We start from the raw sequence: 12987 nt of genomic DNA, 5'->3' as shown, positions 1-12987 counted from the left end.
GGTGGCATTCTGCCACAGTGTCATGCTGGTATTCATTGAGCTTCTAAAAGGAAGCCTGTCTTTCACAAATAGAAACAATCTGAATGCCTATGGGTGCTTGATTTTATACAAGTGACTGGAACATGTGGATTTAACCATTCAGAAAGGTGGCTCAAATTGGCAAAATGGGGTTTGTCCAATTAAGAAAAAAAAACAAAAAAAAAACTTTTTTTTGTTCTGGCTCATACCACTGATCCTACTGCCTGAGTGTCTGCTTAATTTTACATATGATTCTGTGACCCTAGTGTCTCTTTGTTAGTGTCCGTCAAAATAAAGACATTTCCTCTGGCTGATTCTCAGAGGTGATCAGAGTGACAAGGTTTAGTTCTTCTCGTTGGCTTGAAAACCCTGTTTCTAAAACATCCCAGTAATTGATCGTTCCATTTTTTGACCCGGGACTTGTTTAGTAAAGTAACCCAGACTAAAATATTTCAAAAGAATAATCTAGGAAGTCCAGCCATTTTTCACAAACCCTCTCATCCAGTCAGTTTTTGATCTTTTAATGACAATATTCCTCCAACCTAAGACATGAAAAACACAACATTAAAAAGAAACAGACATTTACTCCAAACCTGTCTGACTACCGGATGAAACAAACAACAGATTTTTAGTCACTTACTCTTGTGGTTACAAGTTAACACAGAAACAATCTGAACATGTTCCTACCAGATAACTTAGCTTGACAGAAATATTCTTTATTAAATAAACTCTGGCTACATATTTACATATAAAACTGAATTTGAATTTACATGAATCACCTCACAAACACTCTTCTAAATTACATATGCAGAGTTCGGATCTATTAATAAAAAAATGCAGTCTGTGTGAACATGGGTTCAGTCTGAATAGAACCACAAACACTTGTGGAAACATTACTGTCCCTTGGAAGTCCTGAACCAATCAGAGGAGTCTGTTTTGAAAATTTTCAAAATGACAACAGGAAGCAGCTGCTTCAGAGGGAGGTCTCCAGACTGTGCAGGGGGCTTCCTGGACAGGGAGGCAGTCCTGCCGAGTTAGGCGGGATTAGGCCGGACCGGGAGCCGTCTCTGTGCAGCGGAATGATGCGCTCCAACGTGTTGTTGTTTTGGTTGGGCGAGGACGGCAGAGGCTGCAGGTTGGACAGGTTAGACAGGTTGGACAGTCCGGTCAGCGTCAGCGGAGGCGGAATGACGGAGTTCCGCTTGGTGGGCGGGTCGTCCTCGTCCTCGTTCTCGTCAATAAGCGGGATCTGGGTTTCTAAGTCCTCGATGCGGAACTCGGGGTGACTCATGAAGTTGTGGATGGAGCTGCGTGACTCCGGCGTCTCCAGGCCCTCGTAAGGAGACACACTGTCTCTGAACGCATTCACAACACGAATCTACGAGACAAGGAGGAGTGGAAGGTGATTAAAGGAGCATTTCAGAAAATGAAATCTTCATTATTCTATTAAAGTTTCTGTGTGTAACTTTTATTAATATATATATATATATATATATATATATATATATATATATATATATATATATATATATATATATATATATATATTTATATATTACATATTTGTTAAAATTATCATTATGTCCTGTCAAACTAAAAAAGCCCTACTAGATAGTTTTTAGATAATTAATATTATTAAATCTAGCAGCTGTTTGTATAATAAGCAGTATATTTACAGCTGTATGTCCAGACAGGAGTATGATTATTCTCAAAGGTGAGTAGTAACTAGTTACATTTACTCAATTACATTTATTTGAGTAACGTTTATGAAAAAAAAAAACTTTTAGGACTATTTTTACTACAATGTACGTTTTACTTTTACTTGAGTAATTCTCTACTCTTACTTAATTTCTGTATTCTCTACCCCATAGGAGTGACTTCAGTGAATGAAGAACAAATATGTTAGAACCAAATTCTAACATATTCAGACATACACCTGCAGTTTTGTTAAAGTTTTATGAGTTTTTTATTGAAAGAAACTGATGTGAAAAAAATTATTTTGTCTGATTTTATTTTTTGATATTTTTATAAATTATTGTCATTTTGCTCCTTAAAACACCAAAATTTGAAACTAATTTTAAATTTTAGTCTCATGCCATTTTTAAATATTGAATGATTGATCATTTGATCAGTTGCTCAATACTTGAGTAGACGGTTTACCAAATACTTTTTTACTCTTACTTGAGTAATTTCTTGGATAGCTACTTTTTACTTCTACTTGAGTAAAAATGTGTTGAAGTAGTGCTATCCTTACTTGAATACAATTTTAGCTCTGTACCTAATTAAATGCAACCTCAATCTGTTTCTTTTTTAGTAGTTATATTTTTTAGAAATCAAATCTTGCCAAATCTGTAGAGTTTGTGAACACAGATTATATTTCTTGATCAGATAAATGAATCCGTGGCCTTGTTGAAACCTTTTGTCAATGTTAAATGAGTAACGGCAATAAAACCACATTCTGAAAATTCTTTTCCTGCATATCCACAACCCAGAGATAAGGAGCTAAAAGTTTCAGCAACAAAACAAACCTTGTCATCATAGCAAAACAACAGAAGTTTTCTTGAGCTGTGGCGCTGTACCTGCGTCTGGATCCGGTTGAGGCTGCGGCACCACAGCGCCTGACCCCTCCTCAGCTCCATCTCAGCATGGTCGATCTCGTCTTTGTCTTGCAGCTCCTCCAGCTCCTCCTCAGGGATCTCCTCCTGCTGGGTGCCATGACCGGCTGTTTTCAGGAACCGCAGCCAGCTGGTGGGAACGCTGGACACCAGCTGGGAGAGGAACAAGATTACAAACCAGTCAGAGACACAAAAACAAACACCAGTCTGAGGTCAGCTGGGGAGACCAGATGACCTGCTTTGTTAAGATGATTTATCCGGCAAGTTAAGATGGTTTCCTGCATTCTAGTTGACGGCCAAAATTCTACAAGATAAACGCTTAGATTTAAAGTAGGCACAGAAAATACTTAATTATTCTGTTATGTTTTTGCTCACATGTGAGTCGGATGTCAGAACTATTTATTTCCTCCTTATATGGACGGTGACGTCACAACAATGTCACCGTTTTGTTTTTTTGTTTTTTGTTTTTAAGCATATGCACTGACTGATGGCACCTTTTAAATTTTGTTGTCCTTGTGACAATGACAATAAAGATTTATCTCTATCTCAATGTTACACCAGACAACCACAGCAGATGCTGTCATAATACGATCGGCTCCAGAAACGACAAAAAGTACATACTTGTCTTCTGTAATCCTCAGATCAATAAAATCCTGATTTATGACGTAATGTCATTTTTGACTCAAGAGAACTTCAAGACGTTTCAAGAACTAGGGCAGAACTACAGCTAGATCATGTCCTCATGCAGATGGTTCATTGTTTCATTTCCCCAACAGTCGAGTTTAAATTTCAAAATGCAGTAAATGCTGCACAGAATGCACATTTCAAATACAAACATTTTCTGTGGTTCTAACAGTTGAAATGAGCTTTTTCTTTGATATTTCCCTGTTAATTCTGCCAGTTATTGATGCAATAGAAGCATCTATTGGTGTATAATGGTGTTATCCATGCTTTGTGTGGAGTTTTTCTTTTGAGTTTGTTTTAGCTGATTTAACATTAGTGGGAATAAAAAAGACTTTTGATTCACATTTGAGGATCTCTGATCTTTTGAGCCCAGGGTTGCCATGTGCTACTTAGCAAAAAAACAAAAGCTGTAAGTGAGCTGTAAGGCCTTGCAAACTTCATCTTTGAGAACCTTTGGATTGCTTCAGGTTCAACAATCTTCTTATTAGTTTTATCTATCAAAAACAAAAGCAAAGCTGTGCACTAACAGTTCAAGAGTTGTGAGAATTGCATTCTAGGACCAAAAGTACCAAATATATTGCTCGTTTGCACAAAGCAAATGAAAAGAAATGTGCTTTAAACTCATCATAATCTTGTCCAAGCATGAAAGAAAACATAATTTTATGGACACATTCGCTGTAATTGCCATGAGTTCTGTTTTCGATCTCATATTTACAATTAAAATAATATTGGCCAAGTAAGAGATTATCCTACCTGCCCCCAAATGAGACTACCAAGACCCAGGAAGACGCACCAGAGCCACTGTTCTACGGTCAGAGGCACACAGCTGAAAGCTTTACCACCAAAGTGCACAATAACCACCTGGAGGAGACGAAAAACAAGGTTTGATCCCCTCAGTGTCCATTCACCCAATGGTACAAAGTCCTTGCCAGTGAAGGATTACCTGCACAATAAGGGTTCCCAGGATAATGGAGCAGAAGATGGGGTTGTTGAAAATGCCCTCAAAGACGTTCCGTTCTCCATGGATCTTACGAGCGTTGAATTCGTTGAAGATCTGCATGAGGACGAATGTGTTGAACACAATGGTGTAGTGTTCAGAGGGTGGAGCGTGAAGCGGGGCATTCCTGCCAGAGTCGATGTCGAACATCTTCTCACCTACAAAAGAACAGGATGAAGATCAATGTCCTATGAGGATTTTACCAATCACCCAAAATAAATGAATAAAAAAACACACCAAATGCTGATCAGTCTCTTAATAGGTAAAAATCTAACATTCTCTATAATGTCTAGTTTACTAAAGGGGCACTATTATGCATTTTCTAAGAACACTGTGCCATTTTATAGCACTATCAAGTAACTGTGTTATTTTCAGTTGTCATAAAAATTCTATTTCTATAAAGTATGATTTAAAAGAAATGTTTTGACTTTGTAATTTAATGCTTTGAAATTGGGTCTCTGTTTCTTTAAAAACTCCTGCTCTTCCTGAAACTCCGCCTTCACTAAGTCATCACAACATGGCTCCTCTATTAACTCTTTAAAAAATTTTTATGCCAGCGTTTCACTGAGAAGTAGCTCCTATAATGAGCTCAACTGATGCTCAGTTCCAACAGGTGTTTGCTAATTGCTGCTGGCCAGTCTGAAGGAGCTGAGTGAGGGAGTCATGGGGAGGGAAGCGCTTCTCCAAAGAGGTTCAACCAGGTGTTTAGCACAGCTGAATGGCTGCCACTGTAGATTAAAGGTTCTCTCAAAGGGGCATGAAAAAATCAAGGCAACACTCCTGGTATGTTTCTGACAAAGGAGCAACATTATAACATGATGGAAAGCTCAAAAAAGTTTAATTTACATAATACTGATCCTTTAAATCCCTCTGCACTCAAACATCCAAGGATCTGTGTTTTGACTGACCGACAAAGAGCAGCGTGAAGATCAGTGTCAGCTGGTAGACGGCGTGGCCCAGGATGTTCTTCATCATGGTGCGTGAGATGAGCGGCTTGTTGCGCCCGTACGGGTTCCTGAGCAGCAACGCCTCGGTCGGCGGCTCCGTGGCGAGGGCCAATGAGGCAAAGGTGTCCATGATGAGGTTGACCCATAACATCTGCACAGCTTTCAGAGGAGAATCCTGGGAATAGATTAACTGTTTAGGTTTTATTCTGTATATATTTTTTGAGAATGACACGAGGCCGGGTTAAATCAAGTGAGGACATGTAATTTTCATAGCACCTTAGACATATTTTACAGAATCCTCGAGTAACCAAAGGGAAAACTGAAAGATTATTAAAATGCATCATTGTGATGACATAAAAATGGAAATATTTACGTATATGTAATAATTTTAAGAAAAGTTTTTACAGCTAGATCTAGTATAGCAAGTAGTAGATATAACATCTGTGAAATGTGTCTATTTTAATTTAGATTTAGCCATAAATTCCCTAATGAAAAGACTCTATGTTAATACATGTCAATATTCTAAAAGTGTGTTATGTTGTGTATGTCTGACCTGGGTAATGCAGGCTCCGGTGATGGCCACGGTGACAGCAACCACGTTGACCGTGAGTTGGAATTGCAGGAACTTGGAAATGCTGTCGTACACGTTTCGGCCCCACATGACGGCCTTGACGATGCTGGAGAAGTTGTCGTCTGTCAGGATGATGTCGGATGCCTCCTTTGCTACGTCGGTCCCTGCGATGCCCTGTGGATCGGCAGCTGAGCGTTATGGCAGGACGCTTTTGAAGTGTTTCATGAATATTCCCCCGGGAATGCTAACAGTGCATATTGTTCAGGAATGTAAAACACTGTACCATAGCAAAGCCGACATCTGCTTTCTTGAGAGCGGGGCCATCGTTTGTGCCATCTCCTGTTACCGCGACAACCTGCCTCTGCTCCAGGACGGTGCTGTCTATAATACCTTTAAAACAAAAATAGAGATCGCACAGGGGAAGGAACAATGAAAGTATTGAGTCGTTTCCAGCCCACTTTTTGTCAATTTTACTCTCATCTTTACAGAATTGTTCTAATCCAGCCACACTACAGGGTTTTCCGGCAGCATGAACAGCCTTTTTACATCATCATTTTGTTCTTCTTCAGCCATGTAAAGAAGGATTTGTGTTTTAGATCTTTGTTTTACTGCAGAACCCAAGTTTACTTCAGCTTAAGGTCCTAAACAGATGGCCGGTCGTTCTCCTTCAGGACGTTTTGGTTGACAGAATTCATGGTTCCATTTATCTCCTCCAGACCATCACACTTCCACCACCATGTTTTACTGTTGGTATGATGTTTGTTTGACCTGAAGATTTGTTTGACCTGAAGATTCAAGAAAATGACTACATGAAACCTTTCTGAGAACATGAAGAAGGCTAAAGTAAAAAACCGCTGCTGACCAAAATAAAAAGTAAAAAAAAAATAATACAGAGAGCCCATCTCACATTTACTAAAGTAATATCTTGATAGGCCTTGAGGAATTCTGAAAAGTAGTACTTATTGATAGAAGAACCAAAACTTCAAGTAGAAGTTTTTGGAAGGTCCCATCAACAACCTGCTCAAACTGATGAAGCCAGAAATTCTGCTCTTTACCCGAAAATTGTGAAGGAGAATGTCTGGCCATCACTACAGTGCAAAACCTCTCAGGACACCAGAGTGCAACTCTGAGTGACTCAAAAAGAACAAAATGAAGGTTAAAATCTGATTTAGAGCCTCTGGGCAGGCAGCCCATGCTCTGAACTCTCCTATGTGGCTGAATTAGAACAAGGTTGCTTTGGAGAGCGGGTCAAAATTCCTCCACAGGAATATGAACAACATCCTTGCTAGTTACTGTAAACCCAAGTAACTAGCAAGGATGTTACTCAAGTACATCCTAGCTGTATGTTCTTTTCTTGTTGAAAGCAACAAGAAAAGCAACAACTTTTCTTGAAAGTTGTTGCTTTCAAAAAAAAATCTTGAAAGCAGTTGTTGCAGCCAAGTGTGGTGGAATATCTTTCACAGCACTGTATAAGTGAGTAAACCTGCCACCCCATTATTTCTGGACTGATTTATACTTCACTGACCTTTGACCAGAGTGTGTTTGTCCATTGGGGATGACCGGGCAAGGACTCTCAATTTGGGCCAAATCTTATCGATACGCTCCTGTTCGATCTGACAAGATGAAGGAGAGAAAAATATTTGATCTGATTTGCTAGCAGTCACCATAGAAAACGACACACAGGCAGGAGCAGAATTAGATTTTCACACTTCTTTAATTCAAGCCTTTTCCGTTGTCATTTGTCTGACCTCGCCTGATTCGTTGCGGATTCGCTGGTTGAACTCTTTTCCCTCTATGCACAGGAAGTCGTCTCCGGGTTGCAAAATGCCACATTTGGTGGCGATGGCTCTAGCAGTGTTGATGTTGTCTCCAGTCACCATGCGGACAGTGATCCCAGCCCTCTGGCACTTTCTGATAGCTTCTGGTACCTTAGGGGAACAATGAAGAACAGATACACAGAGGGTCAACCCGGAGGTGAGTGCACCCCATCCAGACAGACACCAGTCGGTAAACCCCTTCCCCCATGAAATTACAGTAGTTTCATAATTGTGTCCTCAACATTTATTTCAACAATGTCAACCAAAATGATTTTATTCAGTCCCAAATGTTCTACCAGTTCCCCCGATATGCTCCACTCTGACCCCTCATGTGAAAGTCTGTTGTCCCCAATAGACCACGTTAATACCTTTCTAGACGTGATGTGCAATCAGTCTTCCATGCTTTTAAAACCTCCTTGTTGGATCATTGCAGCTCTCTTTTAACTGCCACGCCTTGTACTAGTCCAAAATGTGAAAGCACAACTTTGCTTGAAAAATTTCCCACTTCCCAGAACAACTCAGGCTATGTAAACAAAGCAAGTCTTGATGCACAATTCCATTTTTTTACTAAAATCAGATATTTTTAATTTTTTTTGGTGGTTCAGACTACTGTACAAATTACAGAGCCCCTTAGGGAACATGGGGAAAAATTTTTCTTTTGTGTTACCTCGCAATAATGTACTGATCAGTTCATGCAGCATAATTTAATACTGAAGATCTTTCGGCCACTGTACTTTCTGCTTTAACATAAAGTTTTCATGAGGTTTTTCCATGTATGTTAATGTCTCGTTTGTGAGATATCTGAAGTTTTATATCCTTTTCTTGAAGATAGAAATGAACCACAAACCTATGTGCAAAATGCAAAAGCAGAACAGGTCAAACACAGACTTTCCATCTCCCTTCTAAGATATAAACAAACTTTTCATAAGAATGAAAGAAAGAAAAAATGCATCCAAAACTATTTTGACTATTTCTGAGTTATTTTCATGGGGTAATAAAGTCATCTGATGGTTTTGATGGTGTCTTTTTTGTGTTGGTAGTCTGAATGGTTAGTAAAGGGCCATTTTCATGTGCAGTTTTATCTCTACAATTGCAGTAAGCAATATTTGTTAATTGCAAGGGAACGCAAAAAATACTGCAAGGTAATGCAAAAGTTTTGCAATAGGGTTAGGCTTACCCTAACCCTAACCCTAACCTTATCCCAAAGAAAAAAAATCGCCTTGTCCCCTAAAAAACTCTGTGCCTATTTAAATGCAATCTCAATTTTACAGGCCCCATTCCAACCGCAAACGCAGAAGGGAGAATGTTGACGTCACACAGCAGCACTCTGTTTACGGAAGTCATAATGGATGGAGTCGTTTATAGATAGTTTTAGAGTTTATTCAGCAATGGGAGCTGTTAGTATCGACACAAGATCGTAGCAAGATGGAGGAAGCTAATAAAAAATAAATAAAAGCACATCTGATAGCAATGCTATTTTGTGGAGCATTCAAAGCAGTGTCTGTGTAGAAGTCTGTTTGGATGTGCAATCAGAATGAAGAGTGATGTGATTGTGATGTGATGTCCTTCACTGACACAGACATCTTTCATAAGTTCATAATCATAATTTTCAGCCATTTTTTACATCTGGATTTACAGAGTCTGGCTTAAGGTGGTGAAGAATGATGACACATGTCTCACATCAGTGAAGTAGAAGTCGGATAAAATGCGACATGAGCCTTCTGACTGCAAACGCTTTGAAAACAGTCAGATATGTATCAGATGTTGGACTATATATGGGAGAGGCTCAAAGCAGATTTTTTTAGGGAGAAAGATTGGAAACGGGCCGTTCTGACTGTTATGAAAAAGTCGGATACAGTTTGCATATGGGCATGAAAAGCTACTTTGGGTCTTGTTTGCCCACTTTGTGAATTAGAAAGCTCTTGGAAGTTGCAGTTATTTACCAAGGAAGATGACAAACCTCAGGTCGTACAGGGTCTTCAATGCCAACCACAGCGATGCATGTCAGTCTAGTGAGGATCTCAGCCTCGTTGTCCCAATCAGGCTCTCCATCAGCGATGGAGAAGTCTCTGTAGGCAAGACAGATCGTCCTCAGCCCCTCAGATGCCATGGACTCAATCACATTTTTCACTAGTTGGTCTCGATCCTTAGGTTTGAAGATCTTGGCCTCTCCACTGGCCGTCAAGATTTTACTGCACCTGAAACCAGACGCAGTACACGTGATCAGAGTATGACTATGCGTGCAGAACTGTGTAGGCAGAGGCAGCAGACCTACTTCTTAAGCAAGATCTCAGCGGCTCCTTTACTGAACATTCGGTAGCTGCCATCAAAGGTCTTCAACACGGTGCTCATGGATTTCCTCACAGAGTTAAAGGTGTAAACCTTGAACAGCTTCTCCTCTGGGATTTCATTTCGAATGTTCTGGTAGTCTCGGTTCAAGTCCAGACTGAGTCCCAGTAAGGCACATTCGGTCTTGTTTCCTACTTGGCGAGGCAGCCCACCCTCTCTCTCTGGAGGCTGTGGGAAGGAAGAAGAATATTTAGCTACACCGTATGATTAGTAGTAGCGTAAAACGGCACAACTTCAAACAGTGCTGAATAGTTTTCTTTTTTTTTTCCAATGGCCTCTGTAAAGAAGTGATGGTATCTTTGGTAGAAAATGTTATCCTTATTCGTGATATAACTTAAAACATACAATTCCACTGGTTAACAGGCAAAAACTTGTCTGGGGTTTTTCAACCGTTTTAGGGTCGTTTTGATGACATGAATCCAAAAATCACATTGGTTTTGCTCAATCAGGTCAACTTTCTGAGCTATGGAGCAACATGAGCATCAAATGCATGACTTGTTCTCTCATCTGGATCGGTTTCCTGAGAATCTGATCAATGAATGATGAGCAGGAGGAGAGATTCCATCAGGACAGGAAAGAGACGGAGAATTTTACACAATGAAGACGTAATGTTCAATTTACAAGTACTTACCCTTATCAGTGTTTATTATACAGTTTAAAGAAGTCCAGGTTTGTAACATTTCTAAAACCTTTTTCGAATGACAAATATGAATGGAAATGAACTGATGTCACAAAAATGTCATCAATTTAGTCAGAAGATCAGATTTCTCTAAATCAAATTACAATAAAAACCTGATTGAGAAAAATGGATGTCATTTTTGGATTCAGTAGTGCACAAAATGACATATCAGCAACCCATATAGTAGCAAGACTATATTTACCAATTAGATATAAGTCAACAACGGAACCAAGATGCTTAGCGAGAAAATGCACAATTGTTGGGTTTGGTCAACATGAACTTCTCTGTATACCAAAGCATTCTAAAACTAAATATGAGGACACTTGTTCAACAACTTTTAAAGACAACATCATTAACAAGCCAATGATCCTAATCAAAGCTACAAACCAATAAGAGAAGGATTAGAAAGGCAATGGCAATGCAATAGTCTCATCAAGGTACAGACCTCATCCCAATGTCTTCGGACCTTAGGAGATCTGTGACGAGAGAGATGTCTCCAAACCTAACGATGATGTCACCATAATGATAAGATAGCATGATAAAGCCATGCAGAAAATGACTGTTTAAGTTATTTGAGCTGGTAATTATGGGGTATGCTAAGGTTTTAATACACAGGATTTGCATCTTGAATTCAAATTTTTAAAAAATAAAAATCAGTCATGTAAATTTTGTTGATTGTTTTTAAAACTTTAGATCTAAATTACTCTACAAACTGGTAAAGACCTGTTTGTTTTAGGTTCTGATCTGTAAAACTGTCTGTGTTGACACAAAGACTGTGGGGTGAGAAGGTAATAGAAAAATTGGCATATCAGAGATTCCAAGTAGTATGTAAAGGTAGTATAGAAAAGGTGTGAAAACAATGTACTTTTGAGCTCTGCTAGAAAAGTCAAATGAAACTAAAGAAAAGAAAAGCAACATTCTGTAACAGTCAAGCAGAAATCTGCTGATCAGAAAAGAAACTTGTCATTGCTTCATAAACTCCTAGCTACAACCAAACCCGCTTCCTGCAGAATGTGATCTCATGAGTCCTGAGCTTACTGTGGCAGTGTGCTAATAGTTAACCCACACAGCTTCCTGAATGAGCAGCTATTTTTAAAGCTTACCATAATCTTGGTGGTGTAGGCGCAGTTGACCCCGATGCCTAGGATGAGCAGGTCCAGTATCTTGGTTGGGATGAGGTCCGGCTCTGGGACTTTTTTATAGTGTCTCCCTGCGATGTAGGCCTGCACCACCGTCATACGGTTCATGGTCAGCGTCCCTGTCTTGTCTGAGCAGATGGCTGTGGCGTTCCCCATTGTCTCACAGGCATCAAGGTGGCGGACCAAGTTATTGTCTTTCATCATTTTCTGACACACAAATAACAGAGAGAACAGTGATACTGAATTCAGATTCCTCAATCCATACTTCACTATCTCCAGAAGTCACAATTTAAAAATCTTGCTGTGTGAATAAGGCATTAGGTATGAAGCAAAAATGTATTATAACATGTTCTGGTCAGATAAGAGCAAAATTGCACTTTTTGGTCTACAAGCAAAGGACGATACATGGTACGTTTGTAACAATGTCTATCACCCTAAGCTGAGCATCCTCATGGCAAAACATGGCAGTGGCAGCATCATGCTTTTTTTTAGCAGTTGGTGGGAAGAAACCCCGTTAAGAGGTTGGAAAGACTTGGACCTGGAGGAGCTAATAACACCTGAGTCCACCTGAGGATAAAAAAACGTTTGAAAATCCCAATCCAATACATTAAGGTTCATGGTTGTAAAATGACAAAATTAGAAACTGAGTTATACATTTTTTTTGCAAGCTCCTGCAAAAATACACAAATCATATTCAGGTCAGTCATGACACTGGTATCTGTTTGCATGCAGACAGACGTGAAACTGACAGACTTTGCAAAACTGACCTTGACCGAATACGCTAGGGAAATGGTGACTGCCAGGGGGAGACCCTCAGGCACAGCCACCACCAGCACCGTCACGCCGATGATGAAGAACTTGACCAAGAACTGCACATAGATGGAAACGCACTCTTGCAACCAGGGAAGGCCCTGAATCCAGAAGGTATCGATCAGGAAGCGAGTGATTAGGATGATGACGGTGAGGGCCGACATCAACAGACCTGAGAACAAGAGAGGAAAAGAACAAGAAAAACAAAAACAAATGGATTGCAATTAGTGATGGTTAAAACGCCTTTAAGATCTTTGGTTGAGACTTTGTAGATGAGTTATGCATCTCACTTCAGCATAATTTCCAACAGAACTATGGAAGCCTTGAAACACAAGGCTTTTGACACATTTTTTAAGTCTGA

At 39.7% G+C, this 12987-nt stretch overlaps 1 protein-coding gene and 1 long non-coding RNA gene across 2 annotated transcripts in view; one reads left to right on the top strand and one right to left on the bottom strand.

The window, feature by feature from the left end:
• Positions 1-523: 523 nt before the first annotated feature.
• Positions 524-12987, bottom strand: part of LOC116709418 (plasma membrane calcium-transporting ATPase 1-like) — a 47508-nt gene continuing 35044 nt past the window's right edge. The window contains exons 8-20 of the mRNA XM_032547939.1: positions 12584-12798; positions 11781-12023; positions 9925-10166; positions 9610-9847; positions 7581-7760; positions 7358-7445; positions 6116-6222; positions 5815-6006; positions 5223-5436; positions 4261-4472; positions 4071-4178; positions 2598-2786; positions 524-1396 (exon numbers count right to left, since the gene is read on the bottom strand). Of these exons, the coding sequence (XP_032403830.1) occupies positions 992-1396; positions 2598-2786; positions 4071-4178; positions 4261-4472; positions 5223-5436; positions 5815-6006; positions 6116-6222; positions 7358-7445; positions 7581-7760; positions 9610-9847; positions 9925-10166; positions 11781-12023; positions 12584-12798 (2633 nt within the window). The 3' untranslated portion in view covers positions 524-991. The remainder of the gene's footprint in view (positions 1397-2597; positions 2787-4070; positions 4179-4260; positions 4473-5222; positions 5437-5814; positions 6007-6115; positions 6223-7357; positions 7446-7580; positions 7761-9609; positions 9848-9924; positions 10167-11780; positions 12024-12583; positions 12799-12987) is intronic.
• On the top strand, positions 1295-3297 carry LOC116709428 (uncharacterized). Its single transcript, XR_004336870.1, has 2 exons — positions 1295-1420; positions 2691-3297. It is a non-coding gene; the product is annotated as an uncharacterized LOC116709428 (long non-coding RNA).

This window comes from Xiphophorus hellerii, chromosome 2 (assembly GCF_003331165.1).
Source record: "Xiphophorus hellerii strain 12219 chromosome 2, Xiphophorus_hellerii-4.1, whole genome shotgun sequence".
In the NCBI taxonomy this organism is placed as follows: domain Eukaryota; kingdom Metazoa; phylum Chordata; class Actinopteri; order Cyprinodontiformes; family Poeciliidae; genus Xiphophorus; species Xiphophorus hellerii.
This window is presented reverse-complemented; position numbering and strand designations above follow the sequence as displayed.